Here is a 17,562-nt window from a genome sequence, read left to right as displayed (position 1 = left end):
AGGCAGAGGCAAGATAGGAGAAAACCACTAATCTAGTTCCTACCACCTAATCAGCACTGAAATTCTGTTTCTTTTATCAGTTTGTTCGGCTGTGAAAGTTAATTCCATGAATTCATTAGCGTCAGGACATTAAGCAGAGGTTGCTGCTATTAGCAGGGCTGTGCTGCTGGGATGCTGAACGGCAGGGCCACTTTGTCACAGAAGTCAGCTCTTTGGCTGCCCAAGTGCAGACGCTGCTGATGGATTTATTATCCTGAAGCCCCCCCGCCCCTGTTTTTCCGACACGCACATACACAGGCCTGACGGGGCTGAAAAGGCTTCACAAACAGCCTGCGAAGCTTGATAACATTGTCCAGTCTCCCCACATTGAACCCTGGTGGGCTTTGTTTGAAGAGATTAACTTTGATATGATATCACACAATCCATTAACCCAGATTACAGAGCTGCAATCCAAAAAGGATCCAGCGACAACCACTGCAACGACACTGTAAAAACTATAACAACCATCTCGCCACCACGGGTTGGTTGGATGGCAAATATGCCTCAACTCCATCCGGACCGATCTATAAGCAAAGTGACACAAAAGAAGCCAACAGGCCATCGAGGCAGATCGTCTGTTTGTTTATTTCAATTACTCCTTTTCGGCCGATGCAAACAGCCAGAAACCATTTCTGCACAAATAACTCTCCACACAAATTACATTTTATTTTCTCATTATGGTTCAGGCTCACACACCTCTGTGCAGTAGATATTAAGGTTGTATATTCTGGGCAACCATTACAGGCCACCCCTGACATTATTAGCTTTGCACAGTGGAGGAAATGACAAGTTATCGGGGCCTCAGATAGCACTGATAACTCAGGTGAATTAGTTTGTTCCTCTGTGGCAGATTTACACAAATGAAAAGTCCACGAATAGAAAGACGAGTGTTGATAAAATCTGGCAATAAAATATCAATTTCAGTTCCCTCCATGTTCACGTGCACGTTCCTGCATGCTGACCATGTGATAATGACTAACGTTCAGTTTAGTCTGATTAAACAGCTTTATTTAAATATTTAGGAATTCATTCTGGACAAATACGACATAAAGTTGAAATGACTTGAGTCACTCATTATAACCCTCAGACAGTAAAGCAACCTGAACCAACCTGAACCAACCTGAACCAACCTGAACCAACCTGAATCAACCTGAACCAACCTGAATCAACCTGAACCAACCTGAATCAACCTGAACCAACCTGAACCAACCTGAATCAACCTGAAGCAACCTGAACCAACCTGAACCAACCTGAACCAACCTGAATCAACCTGAACCAACCTGAACCAACCTGAACCAACCTGAATCAACCTGAACCAACCTGAACCAACCTGAACCAACCTGAACCAACCTGAAGCAACCTGAACCAACCTGAATCAACCTGAATCAACCTGAATCAACCTGAACCAACCTGAATCAACCTGAACCAACCTGAATCAACCTGAACCAACCTGAACCAACCTGAACCAACCTGAACCAACCTGAATCAACCTGAACCAACCTGAACCAACCTGAACCAACCTGAACCAACCTGAATCAACCTGAATCAACCTGAACCAACCTGAACCAACCTGAACCAACCTGAACCAACCTGAACCAACCTGAATCAACCTGAACCAACCTGAACCAACCTGAACCAACCGGAGCCACCGACAAAGTGTCAATCATTGCGCTGCAGACACAAATATTTTATTCTTAAATTGAGCCCGATGGATCAGCTGATAATATCAATACTCATCACAAATGTTGGCACAAAAATATATTTCAATGCAGCCAAAAAAATTTTATTTACAGCTTGATTTTTGGGATAATAAGTTAAATATGTCCATTTGTGGTTCATTATTTCCCAGCGACATTCACAGTTTAAATATCATTCTGTCTCTGCGACATGTTAACAGACTATTATCAAGTCTATTTATATTAAGTTCATGTTCAAATATAACATTTTTCTCAAATTAGAATTAGAAGAATTAGCCTCAATTTGAGCAAACAGCATATTTTGTTCATTTTTAAAGAGAATATCAGTAAATGAAAGCCCAGAAATTAAACTGTTATTTTGGCATGTGCATGAGATCGGGAACAACTACGTCAGTACCGTGTGACCTCCCCGTTAGACCAATACCACAGCTTCAAATGCTTTTAGTAGCTAGCTATTCCTTTTTCTTTTTGGGATTTATGAATTTCCCTCTTTTAAGTTGTGGAATATTTTTAGGATGTCTTGTACGTAGAGATCAACACACAGAGCCGCTCCAAAAGCTCCAGCATATGTCTCCAGGTTGAGGTCTGCTCTGGATCATTGTCCCGTGGAGGAGGCCAACCTCGTTTCACTTTCACTTTCATTTCCAGAATTTGCTGATGGTCGCTGAATGAAGTGTTTTTGTCTACTGTGTGCTTTCACAACCCTTTCTGGAAAAGAATTGCTTTAACACAATGTCTTCAGACTGAAGGCAGACAAAGGCTGACAGGTTGAAGTTAGAGGAGACTTACTGGGCGATGAAATGGCAGAAACTTCTGCACCACTGTTCTGGGTTTCGTAATGTGGGAGACGGATTTCTGAAACAAAACAAGAACAACAAAATTCAGCAAATGAGACTTTTATTCAGATTTCATGATCCCTGCTGTAACTCGGACAGACTTTGAGCACGTCTCCTGAGTTAGTTACTTGACAAATGCTAGCTGGCAAGCAGAGCGTGACCATCAGACTCCTGTGAGAGTTTTCGGCGCGAGGACGAGCTGGTCGGGGTCCAGGTCTGTGGCAGCCCAGAAAAAGTGACAAATGATAACAGCTCCTCCGCTGGCTGGCAGCAAGCATCTGCCATGGGGAGCCAAAAGTTATGGGAGCTACTTATACCTCTGTCAGCAGCATTTACGGAGTCCATCTATAATGAGGCTAACACTTTTCAAGTGCCCACGATGACAGGAGGCAGGTCTGTGTGAGGAGCCGAGGCCGGGCAGGGCCCGAGTACCGTCGTCTTCACAAGGAGCTGTCGGCCTGACAGCTGGAGGCTGAAGCTTCTGTCACCGTCGGGCCAACAGTCACACACCTGGTCCAGGCATCTATTAACGGGGGGAGTAGCTCACGCCTGTTGTTTCACAAAAGCTGTCAGACAAGTGGAATAGGAAATCTCAAGACTAAACTTGTGTGTGTGTGTGTGTGTGTGTGTGTGTGTGTGTGTGTGTGTGTGTGTGTGTGTGTGTGTGTGTGTGTGTGTGTGTGTGTGTGTGTGTGTGTGTGTGTGTGTGTGTGTGTGTGTGTGTGTGTGTGTGTGTTGGGGGGGTGATTTGAATAAAAAAAAATAAAAGTTTATGCAAACAAACTAGAGGTCGATGCAGAAACACTAAACGGCTTCATATTGAACATCTTCTTTTTTTTTTTTAGATAAAAATGGGGGCATTTTAGGGTACAAAATCTGTCATTCTCCACAGCTCTAACTTAGTCAAGTCTTTGATAAGAATTCAGACAGGCAATCCTTTCCAAAGTGCAGATCAAAGCCAGTAACTGACTGCCTCAATGCAACCTCTAATATGAGCCTGAAGACACATTCTCGCCTTGATGTTGTACCACACTGCTTATACATTACAAAGTCAATATAGCAGCACACTGCTGATAACACTGTCAAGTGTGCTCATTGTGCTTTGCAAATTCAGGCCGGGTTGTTTTTTTTTCTTGCAGTGTTTGTGAGAGTGCTGGCTCATATTGTAAACACAAATGGCTTATTCAAATTTAGGTCCAGGCAGTGCTTGTACTGTCAGTGTGGATTGAGGCAAAAATCAGAGAGGTGTCAACAGCTCTTGACAGCTGCAACTAAGCCACGAAAAAGACAAAAATCAGGCCATTGCAATGTTTGAATATGATGCTTGATATGCATAATTTATAATTCCTCCATTTATTATAGGATGTAAAACACTGTTATTTTTCATTCAAGCAATCCATCAAGTAGCACTTAATTCAACATTGCCATAGCTCACTTAAGAAATGCTTCAAACCTCTGCACACACCCCTGCACTTCTACACATCAAACAAACATTGGGAAGAGTGCATATCTTTATAAGCATCATCATTACAGAAATATAAATCTAGTACTTTGCCAGACAAAGTGTGGTCTGTGACAAAGTGGCCGGCCTTTCACCAAAACCTGTACGTGCAGTTTGAAAACAAGAAGTAAACAGTGACGTCCTTCAAATTTCACAAATCAACCAAAACGGCATTTAAGATTTATAATTACCAGAACAAGATTTATGTATTTTCTTTCTTTAAAGACGTAGTGTAGAGGGCTCTGGTTTCCTAAAACAGAAGGACAGTTGCCTTCATTTACAGTAAGCTTCACAGAGAATGAGTACACGGGCCAAGATAAAGACTTATCCAGCGAATGGACCACACACTTACAATTCCAGCTCATCCATCACGGTAGCCACAGCACCGGCACTTCTTTGAGCATACATGCATGAACACAGAGAACTACTGCGACATTTATCATGTCCTTGGCGGCTACATTGCCAAAGCTGCAGTCCATGACACCACAGAGAGAGCAGTGAGATAACTGCATCAAAGGTGGCGATATTAAAGCCTTTACTCATGATTGGAAAGTCATCCAAGCAGCCAGTGATCTCCTGTCGGAGGTCAAGACTGTCTGATAATGGGAAGTCTGGGGCATTAGGGTTTATGGTTACTTCACTCCATCCAAATACACTTTTTTTTAGATGGATAAAATGTCAAAGTAGAAAATAAGAAGGTGATTTGACTTCCTGTAAATGACGGCAGGTTTTCACAGTAACAATAAGCAGTTTGATGAGAGAAGCGTTAGTCGGGTGCACAGTTTTCAAAATCAGCATTATTTATGGAATTCTGCTGCGACAGAACAATCTGACAGCTTTTTAATTGTGATCAACCAGAAGTGAATATTGAGCTAAGCTGGCGGCGCGGATGTAGAGATGGTAACGTCTGTCTGTCTGCTGGTCGACCCTGAACTCTGGTCCACACACAAATATCTCACAACCAACTGGATGGATGGGCATGACATTTCGGACAGATGTCTGTAGAGCCTAGTTGATGTGTCCCACTGACTCTGGTGATCTCCTCATCTTCAAATGACGTCTTCAATTTCTCTGAATTGACTAAATACTTACGAAACAAGCGACCTTCCCTTTAGCCTCAGCTCGGCTTTATGATTTACTACTAATCTACATACTACTAAACATCACTGCAATGTTTAATATGTCAGCATGTTAGCACCAACATGAAGCCAACGTGGAAATGCCAAAAACTGCAATTTCTCCAGTGGCCACTTGAGGCTGACCCCCATGTGACAATGACCAACTCTACAGAAAAATAAACATGTATACTGGTAGAGAAATGGTTTTGGTCTGGATAGCGTATTTACCAGTAACAAACAATTGTACAATTCTGTATTTGACCCATGTATTTTGTATTGAAGCTTAAAATTACACATCATTTAGAGCAGGACTGCTCTGAGTGACGGACTGATGCTGTTCCAGTTGGTTTCATGTCTAAGCCATTAGTCCGCCCCACACACACACACACACACACACACACACACACACACACACACACACACACACACACACACACACACACACACACACACACACGCACACACACACACACACACACAGAGACTCTCCACAGTGCTGCTTTCAGAAATCAGGCTTTATTGAGCCGGCCTCAGCTCCTCCCACGCACCACCTCGGAGACCAGTTTTGGATTAGCTGGAGAGGTAGGCGGAGTCAGGCACTACCAGGATGGTGACGGTTGGAGCCACGCACAATTAGCTTCAGAATCACTCTTCAGGAAACCTACGGGATGGGTGACGTCCCGGAGGCTACGTCCACCTTTTATACGCAGCCTATGGTTAGCACAGGGACATTAGCATTTAGCTTCAAGCCTAAATACAGCCTCACAAATACAGCTGCTAAAATGTCTGGAGACTTTTTTAGACCTATTTTTTTCACTATCACTCTTTGAGCAAGAATCTAAAAAAATATGTTAAACAAATGTGCAGTTATTCTTCTGTGAATTTCACATCAAATTTGACACATAAAAAAAGCCATATTTCACCTCTTTAAAGACTTGATTCTGTGTCAGAAACACCAGAAATAGTGTTAATATTCCTCTTCCTTGGCTGTTCTGCTCCACTGACAATACCTCTGGGTCTTTTTCCATGAGAACCGTCTCAGCAGCACACTAGTCTGGATTTCTCTCCCTCCGCCTCATGTTTTCATTCGCCTTTGTTGCCTCTGACAAGCCATCATTTACTTCATCTTCTATCTCGCTTGTTCTGGTCTGTGCTCCGACGCGCTGTTTAAAACGTGGCTCATATCGACGGGGATCTGGACCAATACACACAACCTTGGACGTCTTTGCTCGCTGCCTCGATCCTTGACATGCTGTAGTTTGACTTTACATGGACACCGAGGGGCCGAACAGCACAGAGAACACTGGCTCAAGCAATTAACCTTTCCGCATATTAAATATCAAAGACCATCTTTGTCTTGAGTATCTGTAATTAATTTCGCAGCTGATGATTTTACAACTTTGCCCTCTGACATGCTCCATTACCTTCAGTCATGGTCACCGTGAACATCACACATCTGTCATACGCACTGTAACACACTCAATTACTTTTCATTATGAAGAACAGGTGATGGTGGGAAAAAAAATAAAACTAAAAAAAATCACAAACACCTTTGATTCAATTTAAGAAAAACAACAACAACGATCCACCTGAGATTTAAACACGTGCATGAATCAACAGAACGTCACAACTCATCAAGCATCCGATGTTTCTGAAACACAAACGGACCACGTGCCAAGGTGACCCTAATTCACGGAGCCCATCAACGTCCCGTCTGACAGGTATCAGAGCTTCTCTTATCGTTTATAGCCTGCCGGGACGAGAATCCTTTCCACTTGTGCAGATTTCCCGCAGCACAACCAAAACAGCGGCATCATGGCTATCTGCTGCTGCCCCAGGTGTCAAAGCGGTGATAGCGCTGGGTGTTTATTTGGCCCTCCCCAGGAGCCATTAAATCCTCAGCCTGACTCGGGAGAATGTCCAGCAACAGCAACACGTATAAAACAGCGTGCGACGTGTTTCAGAGAGGAAGACTGATGAAATGGATGATACAGACAAGATTAACTACACGACAGTGAAACCTTTAGCCTGGAAACACATTACTGTGTGCAACTGTAAAATATCAAAATGATGAAAATGCTTATTGCATGTTTTAGTGCTTACACGGGTTTAATAAAACACGTGGCACCCAAGGTCAGTACGTGAGGAAACGCTCCTGTGGTAATGGTTTGTGACGTTTCAAATTGCAAGGAAAAATCTCCAACTCTGCTGTCATCAGGACCTACGAGGATAAATCTCTCCGATTTCATCATGAATCACCTGCGCCGCCACCGACGACACAAAGGTGGAACAAATTTCCTTATTTAGAGAGTAATTCATACGGGATTCAAAAAAGAGTGGTTTTTCGTCGTGGTTTTGTCGGCCGTGCTGCAGCGACAGGGTAAAATATATTTGATATAAATGACGTGTTAACGGAATCATTTCATGGTTCAACGCATTCACTGTGATTTCTACCACGACCGCTAAACCTCTAAAGTCCCCATTCACACCCAAAAGGCCAAAATATATATTTTGATTGGAACAGAGAGGGAGCGATGTCGGTTAAAGACGAATGTCCAACGCTATCAGCATCCTTGTTAAACACAAAGTCAAAGAGTTTCAGAAATCTGGAGGAATGAAATAGAGTTGAACATTGACGAGGCCAATGCGAATGTCCCCTTTGATTACAGCTGCTGTTTCAAAAGGAAACTCGGTCACAACTTGACTGAAACCGCTCATTCACTTCCAGATTGCTTTTTGACATTTTCCCTAAAAAACAAAACCCCAAAGCAACATCTACTCAAAAAGCAGGCGATGTGTTTTAATGTGAATGCCTGGGAACATTTTTACCATCAGCAATACATTCTCTTATAATTATTTTACATTCTGGTTCAAATCCAGCTGATGAAATGCTGCGTTAGCTCCCATAATTCCTGCTACGTGAGGCACGCTGCTCTGTCTTGGCAGGGAGGAGATAATATTGTGACGGGGAGGAGGTGACAGCCTCATCTCAATGTGAATGGAGCTAATCACCAATGCAAATTGCAATCAGAAGGGCATATCTCTACCTAACTGAGAGATAATTACACGATTGTGCTGATAACAAAAGGTCAACCGCGTGTAGCCACTAAGCTCTCAAATGATCATCAGACACACACTGTTTCCAGCAGTGAATATTTTTACAGATTGAATCACGGCAGTAATTTTAAGGCCAAACACCTCTGCGTTTTTTGATGATGAAGATTTGAAACACTGATTATTCAGCAGATGCTGCCTCTCAGATAGGCAAGATGAAAAATGCAGCAACGACAAGAAGCATGAATCAAACCACAACAATCCAGTTTGCTTTTTTTAGTTTCTAAATTTCAAGTCCTAATAAAGAATAGATCCAACTGTGGTGAGAGCCATTGTCATTTTTCCTTTTAAATTCAGTTTGCCATTGTCCTCCTAAAAGGGGGGAAGGAAGTGCTTTGAGTGTGGGCTGCCTAAAGCAGTGTGGTGTTAGCGCCCTCTACTGGACTCACCGTGGGATCTTGAAGAGGGCTTTGACTGGATGCATCTCGGCCAGCGGGGGATCTCCGTCCGCCAGCTCGATGGCTGTGATGCCAAGAGACCACACATCACAGCGGGCGTCATACGAGTAGTCGTACTGCTGTTCACAGGCTATGACCTGGTAACACAAGACAACAGGGAGCATCCTGAACACCTCATTTAGACCGTGATCGAGTCCTACGATCCATTTTTACTCAAAGCAGGTGAGGAAATCTACCAGAGGGGTGAGATCAATCCATTTTTTATAGTGGAAGAATCTACATAAAAACTGTACAATATTCTGAGGAACTGACTAATAATTTAAAGAACATTATATTTTAAAGGATCATAAAGCTGAATGTTCATTCTTTGTTATCACACTCTCTTACTTGCAGCCCAAAATCTGGCAGAGTTACAGCCGTGTATATTCACGGCTCATTTAAACACCGAAAGCCAGTTCAGTTCAGGAGCTGCTGATATGATCTTCTCTTTTCCACAGTCAATAATTGTAACTGACGCTACATTTTACAGCTGAGTTTATTCTAATTGCCTTTGAGGTCCCTCCCGACCAGCCCAATCACCGCACCTCATTTCTGCCAAAGAGTAAGCCGAGGGGCCGCGGACTCCCAGCTATTAACCTTGAGGCGACCTCAAGAGCTGCACCCGTGGAGGGGAATACACAATGACACAGAGGAGAGAGTCACGCTGAAATAACGGAGGCGCTTTCTCTCCGTGTAACACATATCAGACTTTGCTCATTTAAAATCAATTATAGTACAGTAAAACACGTGTGCATGTTTTACTGCTAACATCAACAGAGATTAAGATGTGTGAGTGAACTCTGACCTCAGGCGCCATCCAAAACGGCGTCCCGACCGATGTGTTCCTCCGCAGTCGTGCACTGGTCAGCTGAGCGGAAACACCTGAACAACATTTTAATATATTCAAGTCCAAAGCAAATAAGATTCAGATCTCACTGTAGTTTGTTTATCAGTGTGAATTTCCAAAGAGTAAAAGTAGGATTTATAGCAGACACTAAATGTTTGAATTAATCAATAAATCTTGGCATATAATTTAGTGTGGCAACCTGCCAAGCAGTAATAATAATGGGCTATAATCATTTCAAATTATGTAGGACAGATTTTTATCAGCATGAGTCCACTTCATCTCCATGACACAGAGGACATAAACATGCCTGGGGGTGACTCAAAGTCATTTGCCATAGCAGCTTTCTTTTAATATGCATAGGATCAAATAATGCAATTTAAATGAGCAATAATAGCCTTGGGTTAAGGCTACGGTCCATGAAATAAAAAGATGTTATGGTGAGAAAAGGAATAAAGTGTGGAGCACAAGAAATGAATTATCCTGCGTTTGTGTTTGCCTTCACAAACAATGTCGCAGGGATGTTGCTGCTGACACTTCCCAAAGATCAGTCACATGGCAAATATAACTAATTTCACAACAATGCAGTGCAGAGAAAGGATTGGATTGGGCTACGTGTCCGCTCTGAACGATCGTTACCAAAATCAACCAGTTTGACTCCTCCTTCGGTTGTCAGGAGGATGTTGTTGCCTTTGACGTCGCGATGGATAATCCGGTTGTTGTGCAAATGCTGGAGACCCTTTTAAAATAGAGGACAGACAACAGAAGGTGCCGAGCATGAATCACAGTTATTAGTCATTAGTATAAATTAGAATAAGATGCATTAAAAGTGGAGCAGTACAAACTGTATAAAAGAAGTGTTCAGACAGACACATTCATAAACCGCCTGCCATAATTCCTCTGCTGAAAATAAATCCCCAGCATGCTCTGCATGTTTGCATCCCACCTTCTCTCAAACATTAGCAGCTTTGCAGAAGGCAGCCTTACCAAGAGGGCACTGCATAAGATGTACGAGATAACGGGCTCCTGCAGACGCTGGCCTCGCATGAGCAGGCTTTTGATGAGTTCTGTGACAGAGCCGCCGTTGCACAGCTGGGAGGGAGACAGAGAAACTCCAGTGATCACTCACAACTCCAGATTATGATTCATTGGGAGAGCTACCGCACACACACACCAGTTAGAGAGCAACGCAGCATCATACGGCAGCACGATAGCATCAACATTCAGGTGGGTGGGTTGTCATTGCAAACTGAGGCCTATTTCAATACAAACAAAGTTTGAAACCTCTTTTTTTGGATCATATACAGAAACATGCAGCATTTGGAGGACAGGAACAGTTCAAGGTACCATGTGAACAAATACAGTTATCTTTACTTTCAGGGTTTCCCACCAAAACAACATTGTGTGTCTTCCAGGTTTAATATCATGTTTGTTTCTTTTTCATTTTCTTCCTGAATATTTTAAAGCTCGTCTTGTTCACATCACCATACAAAGGCTAGCATCGCTGACACATCAGTCTTCTCGTCTTTCAATATAGAAGTTATATACAACGGAAGGTTATAAGACCTGCAACTAGGAAACAAATGAAGAGCACTCCTGCATTTATACCAATGAAGGAAATATACATTATGAAGAGCTCACCTCAAGTACCAGCCAGAGTTGTCCACCGGAAAGTTTGTCTGACTTGTAAAACATGCCGTAGAACTTCACCACGTTGGGATGGTTGGACAAGGACCTCAAAATGTTGTACTCTGCCTCAATCTCCTCATCCACATCCTTTAAACAGCACCAGCAAACAAACACAGTTCAAACACAGCAATGCAAGAGATGAAACAATAGAGTGACACATAATGAACGCTACATTTATGCTTAAACATTTTTAGGTTGTGTTTCAATTTCACTGGCAGCAGAAAACCAGGTAGCAACTATAATTAGAAACCTAAAGATAGGATTATAAACTCAGTAGCAAAAGGAAGCGACGGGCTGCTGTGCTCGACTATTTCTGGAAGCACTTTTCTATCAAAGTAAATCTCAGCGGGAGGGAAGATCAACAGTCAGAGACGCAGAATTTCTCTTCCTGGATGTCTGAGTGATCGTGTCAGCGGTCTAATCAGGGAGAAGGATGGGAGAGGAGGCAGCTTCATCTTCATGGCCATCAGGGGAACATCGTGGTGGATAGCGCTGCCAGGGTGGGGATTGCTCCACTGACACAATCAGAGGCACGCCTCAGACCAACTCACTCCCACAATATGCTGCCAATGCAAAGTCTATAGTGTCCTTATCGCACAGATAAATGAATGGATATACAGCGAGGACACAGCCAGCGCAGCAGCTACACTTCCTGGCAAGAGTGTGTTATAGACTTAACATGGCAGGAAATAAATGAAATGGGGAGACATTGATATATATATCACGGGAGCAAGTACAAGTACAACTGCATCAAGACGGAAAGGAGGAAAAAGTACTGGCAACTTACTCTGTTTGAATGGCTTGAATGCTGAGACAAGTCACAGAGTTACAAAGAAAAACACAATGGTTTTAGTCTTCGCTTTCTTCTTCTGTCATGAGAAAACTGTCAGAAATAAATGGTTGTTGGTTCTCCTTCACTAACACCAACAATAAAAAGGCACAGTGGGGAGTCCCACCATGTCAGATCAGTGTTTGAACCACAAAACCTGGAACTACCTATTCAATTTATTACATTTTAAGGCCTTGCATTCATTTTATTTTCATATAACCTTTATTTCTACAAGGTAGCCGTCGAAGCTAAAACAATCAGTCCCAAAGAGACCTGAAAATAATAAACATTGAAGAAGGTACAGGCTCATTAGATCAGTAATTCACAATTACAGTGATAAAAAATGTTTTAACTTTCAGGTGACTTCTCAGGTGATGCTAACAGATCAGCTGTTTTTACTTATATCTTATACCTTCCTGTGGCATAAAGCAAAAGCACGAGATGAACCGGTATGACAATAACACACCGCGAGTTAAAACAGTGGTGCCAAACCTAGGGGTCGGGACCCTCCAAAGGGACACGACATAAATCCTAGTGTTGAATAAACAATTTGCAAGACAGTGAAGCAGAAAACAGAGTTGTACTAATGTTGTACTAATGTTGTACTAATGTACTAATGTACTAATGTTGTACTAATGTACTAATGTTGTACTAATGTTGTACTAATGTACTAATGTTGTACTAATGTACTAATGTTGTACTAATGTACTAATGTTGTACTAATGTTGTACTAATGTTGTACTAATGTACTAATGTTGTACTAATGTTGTACTAATGTTGTACTAATGTACTAATGTTGTACTAATGTACTAATGTTGTACTAATGTTGTACTAATGTACTAATGTTGTACTAATGTACTAATGTTGTACTAATGTTGTACTAATGTACTAATGTTGTACTAATGTACTAATGTTGTACTAATGTTGTACTAATGTACTAATGTTGTACTAATGTACTAATATACTAATGTACTAATGTTGTACTAATGTACTAATGTTGTACTAATGTTGTACTAATGTTGTACTAATGTACTAATGTTGTACTAATGTTGTACTAATGTACTAATATACTAATGTACTAATGTTGTACTAATGTACTAATGTTGTACTAATGTTGTACTAATACACGGCAGCTTTGAGGCTTTAACATGCTGCTTATGATAACGCCGCTAACGCAAGGTATGTTTACTGTGTTCACCATGCTAACAGTTACTAAACACTAAAAGTACTTTTCTTTTCCATAAACCAGCCGTGGCTGGTTCTCAATCATCCACCGTGTCAACTCTTCTAACACAACAAGTAGCAACAGGAGTTTTTAAACTCTGTAAAAAGTTCCCCAGTAAACACTGGACTTACATTTATTGGATCCAACACTTTGACTGCTGCCTGACTGCCGTCCTTTTTGTTGGTCACTCTGTAGACTTTGCCATACGTTCCTTTACCGATGGTCTCCACTATGTCCCAGTTCCCCGAGGGATCGCCCAGGTTCTCCAGGCCGATCATGCTGGGCTTGTAGGGGTACAGTCCATACAGGGAGCTGCTGGAGGATAAACACAATCCCTGATCAACAATGTTGTGTCAGACCAACATAAAATCAAAAGCAATTAAATGAAAACAAATAGGAATGTTAATCCCTTTCTAATGCGTAATACTTTGTCCCGCAAAGAGAAAGCTTGTTGTAAATAACCGAGTCAGACCTGTACACTGAGATAGGAAGGCAGACAAACACCATGTCTGCCATCTACCATCGCAGACAAGCGGCTAATTAAAATGTATAAACCTGCGTAGGTGTAGCACACAGAGCGTTTGTTCCCAGAGGCCTTTTCCTTCAGCTCAGTGGAACGACCAGATCCACCAGGGGAGCCACTTAACAGCTTTAAAGCAGGAAATCCAAGCAAAAACAAATCCGACAGCTGCAGGTGGAGATGACCATCCTCTACTTACATGGCAAGTGTTATATTCTTCTGACTCATCAGGACTGACAAAAATGACAACTAAAGAGTCTCTGGTAATCATAATATACCCACACCTATTGCTTCCTCCGGAGGACAGAGCCACTGAATTAGCCCTCTGCACAGGGACCTTGTCACTGGCCACTAACAGCAATCTTCTAAAGATCAATTGGATTGGTCAGAGATTAACTGGAAGAGCGTTGTCCTGAATGAACAGAGAACCGGCGCCACACCTCCAAACTAACAGTCTAATCACATGATTATTCTGTAAAGTGTTATATAAGGTGATTTACCTGTCTTCATCTTATGACACAGTTATAAGGACTAGTGATCAACAGGGATGGAAAAGGTCAGACACAAATCATCCTTGTAGTCAACGTGTGACGATTCTCTGACAAAACAAAACATATAAGAGCAACGATGCAAAGCATTAAGTGTCAAAACAGCTGAAACAAAATAACATGATGGATTGGAAATGACGCTGCCATGTTGGGACACATGCTTCCTATTTTTAGAAAATGACACATATTGCAGATAAATGTAATGGAGAAGGATGTTTGTTTACGATCTCACAGCTGCTCCTCTCGTCGTAAACCTGTTATGCATCACAGAGGTCGTGTGACCCGGAGAGAGGGAAGGGGAAGGTTTTACTTCTTCTTTTTTTGAGGAGATCAGTAAATTGATGGCAAAAGCGTTGACTGATGTTTAACCTTCAGGAGCCGCAGCACACACGAGGAGAGATTCATGAGCGGTCGTGCATGTAGCGTGAGCAACGGCATGCGGGTGGATATTAGATGGATATAACACTGTTCTGTGGAGACGCTCAAATATGCAGCACCGATACAACTCATCCTTCACTGTGTCCTTGAAGGAGAAGAACAGAGTCACCTTTTACAATTGAGCATTTTTATGTCAAACATTTAAATACAAATTGAAATAAATCCCGAGGAGCCGTTTCCTCTTCACTCTAATAATACATCGTTGATTTCTCGGAGGTTAATCTTCATCTTAAACTGTCTGTGAATAACGCGTCACACGGCCGTTCACTCGACGTCTTTTACTGTCACTCTGTTTTGTAACGTCACCTGTTGCCGGGACGTCTTCACCGACATTTATAACACGGCTCGTATTCTTCGACAGCAGCTCTCTGATGACCGGCAGGAAAAACATCAAGATTTTCCTGTGATTTCTATATAATAACATAATAAAAGGGCAGATGTGTGGCTGCAGACCACATGCGGCTGATATCTAATCATCTAATGTACAAACATCTCAGTGGATAATTGTTTGTTATTTATTGCACAACTATCTGTGAAAAACCTTTAAAAAAAAAAAAAAAGCACACGGTACCAAAACAAAAGTACAACTACAAACACACTTCAACATCAGATCAGTCAAACACTATTTTAGGTTATAACAGCACTCGTGAAAAAAGCGTTCACTTCCTAGCAGCAATCTGCAACTATCATATAAATAACTCACATGGTAATTCACTCACAGGCATCAACTCATTATTCATCCAAGATCAATAAAGCTCGAGTCACAAAGCAACAAGTCATTCGTACCTGTTTTTGTGAAAGTGTTTGTCGCTGCCTCACCAAAAAGCTCCCGACTAATTCATGCCAATCTGTAGGGATTAATAATTTACGAGTAATCTGCAACCTGATCTGCGGCTGTGTTAAATATTCAGGTGGCAGATGTGGCCACTCATAATGGTGCCTGATATGAAGCATCTCAGGTGGCACGCAGGTAACCAGGAAGTTCATCCCGGTGTCTCGGTCACATGACATAATGTTCTTTACACATTAAGCTGCTGCTACGACGCTTCACATGATTGCAGTCAGACAACGTTTGATGCTGCAGTCTTTGTAAGATAAAAACAGGATAAGAAGCATCTCCAGAGCTTCTGTTTTTTCGTGTCTGCTATGTTATAATATAATAATTCCCATAATACAAGGTTACAGTGAGCATACGAGACGACAAATATGCAGGTATTTCTATTGTTTAGTCTCATTGTCTCAGAGTTATTACTGAGCCTGTATCTGTCTTTCACAACAATACATTATTCCACCTGAAAACACAACACTGCATGTTGCTGTTGCCATGAGTTCAAATCTCCGGGGATCTAATAAAGCAGTAGTTTCCAGACATTTTTAGCGTGTTCTGCTTTAAACCTGAAGAAAACAACAAAATCTCTCAGATATTATTCTCCTCACAAACGCATACATTGGTAACATTTTTAACAATACTTGGCAAACGACAACTGGCTGCAGTCGTAACAACAGAATCCAAGTTGACCGTTTGTAAAAAGATGATCAATAACATGGACAGTTTGGTTTTTTAATGCATGTTTCTAATGGTTTTTGTTGCGAAAATTAAAGTTTGAATGCACAGAGACTCTCCTGTTATAGCAGGTTCTCTTCTGTGGAGCTCACCGTGTTGCAGTGACATGAATCCACGGGAGCCCAGAAGGGACAAACCGAACACTGGCTTCAGAAACGGCCGTCCACGTTATTATGGCTCAGAACATGCAACTCACCACTGAGGCCCACTAGACCGTCCACACAGCCCCTTTAATGGGTTACAGGTCAGGAAAAGGTTGGAATCCACTGAACTAAAACAGGAATACAGACTTACTGTTTTAACACATTTTCTTGCATTTAATTTTAAGGACATGTTTGGTAATCGGACTGTTAGCAGCATTGTTGGCACCACAGTACTCTCGTTTAGATGGTGTTACACAATAAATCCGATTAGTGCAGATTTAGTTCCCCTTCATATTTTTGTGCTGCGGTCTGTGCACCTTCCTCCCCGTTTGGAAAACAGCGTTTTGATATAACTGACAGCACAAAAATAAGCAGACGTCGACCAGAGATTTCAATAACAGCAAAACAATATGACACGATATGAAAGGTGGCCTCATCAATTGGCTCGTTGTTTAAATAGATTTTTGTCTCACCGTCGTAAAGCTAAGAAAATACTTAACAGTCCTGTTTAAAGGGACAGGAGACATGCAGGAGTGCAGCTTAAGAACAGGACACCACTGATCCGCGATGGCAACGCTCAGGTTACCCTTTGTTTACCAAACTGCGTCAGCATACCTGAAAAAAAGATGTTGTATCTGATGTTCAAAATGCTGCTCAGCGCTCTGACACGGAGAAATAGTGTAAAAAATATCCAACATTATCAAAATACATGTATAAATCTGGTGAAATGCTGCTTATTTTTTTGTAATAAAAACCCTCCCTGCTCCTCCTTTGCTGGTGAGGTACTTAATGCAGACTCTAAGTAAAGGTTCGAGGAGGTAACAGCTGTAGATGAAGCGACCAGCAGCAGAAACACTGCAAAGTGAAACTGAGTAATCTAATTTTCTGCTTCCATCAAACACACACAATCCCCCCTCTCTGGTAAAGCCTTATGGGAACTCCACATGGTAAACCCGTTGGTAAATCTGTGGAGAGGAAAAAAAAAAGAAAAAAAAACTATAATCCCTTTTAAGGGGATGT

The 17,562-nt window shown here is 41.9% G+C and overlaps 1 protein-coding gene across 1 annotated transcript in view; it reads right to left on the bottom strand.

Moving 5' to 3' along the window:
- The window catches only part of myo3b (myosin IIIB), a 62,353-nt gene extending 45,113 nt beyond the window's left edge, over positions 1 to 17,240 (bottom strand). Inside the window, exons 1-8 of the mRNA XM_069702430.1 lie at positions 17,158 to 17,240; positions 13,461 to 13,641; positions 11,228 to 11,362; positions 10,574 to 10,678; positions 10,226 to 10,325; positions 9,548 to 9,624; positions 8,695 to 8,840; positions 2,526 to 2,591 (exon numbers count right to left, since the gene is read on the bottom strand). Of these exons, the coding sequence (XP_069558531.1) occupies positions 2,526 to 2,591; positions 8,695 to 8,840; positions 9,548 to 9,624; positions 10,226 to 10,325; positions 10,574 to 10,678; positions 11,228 to 11,362; positions 13,461 to 13,641; positions 17,158 to 17,240 (893 nt within the window). The remainder of the gene's footprint in view (positions 1 to 2,525; positions 2,592 to 8,694; positions 8,841 to 9,547; positions 9,625 to 10,225; positions 10,326 to 10,573; positions 10,679 to 11,227; positions 11,363 to 13,460; positions 13,642 to 17,157) is intronic.
- Between the last annotated feature and the right edge of the window lie 322 nt (positions 17,241 to 17,562).

Source organism: Brachyistius frenatus, unplaced genomic scaffold, assembly GCF_029030835.1.
Source record: "Brachyistius frenatus isolate BFR_SWC_R1_liver_20210118 unplaced genomic scaffold, ASM2903083v1 Contig_42, whole genome shotgun sequence".
NCBI classification, from domain to species: Eukaryota; Metazoa; Chordata; class Actinopteri; family Embiotocidae; genus Brachyistius; species Brachyistius frenatus.
This window is presented reverse-complemented; position numbering and strand designations above follow the sequence as displayed.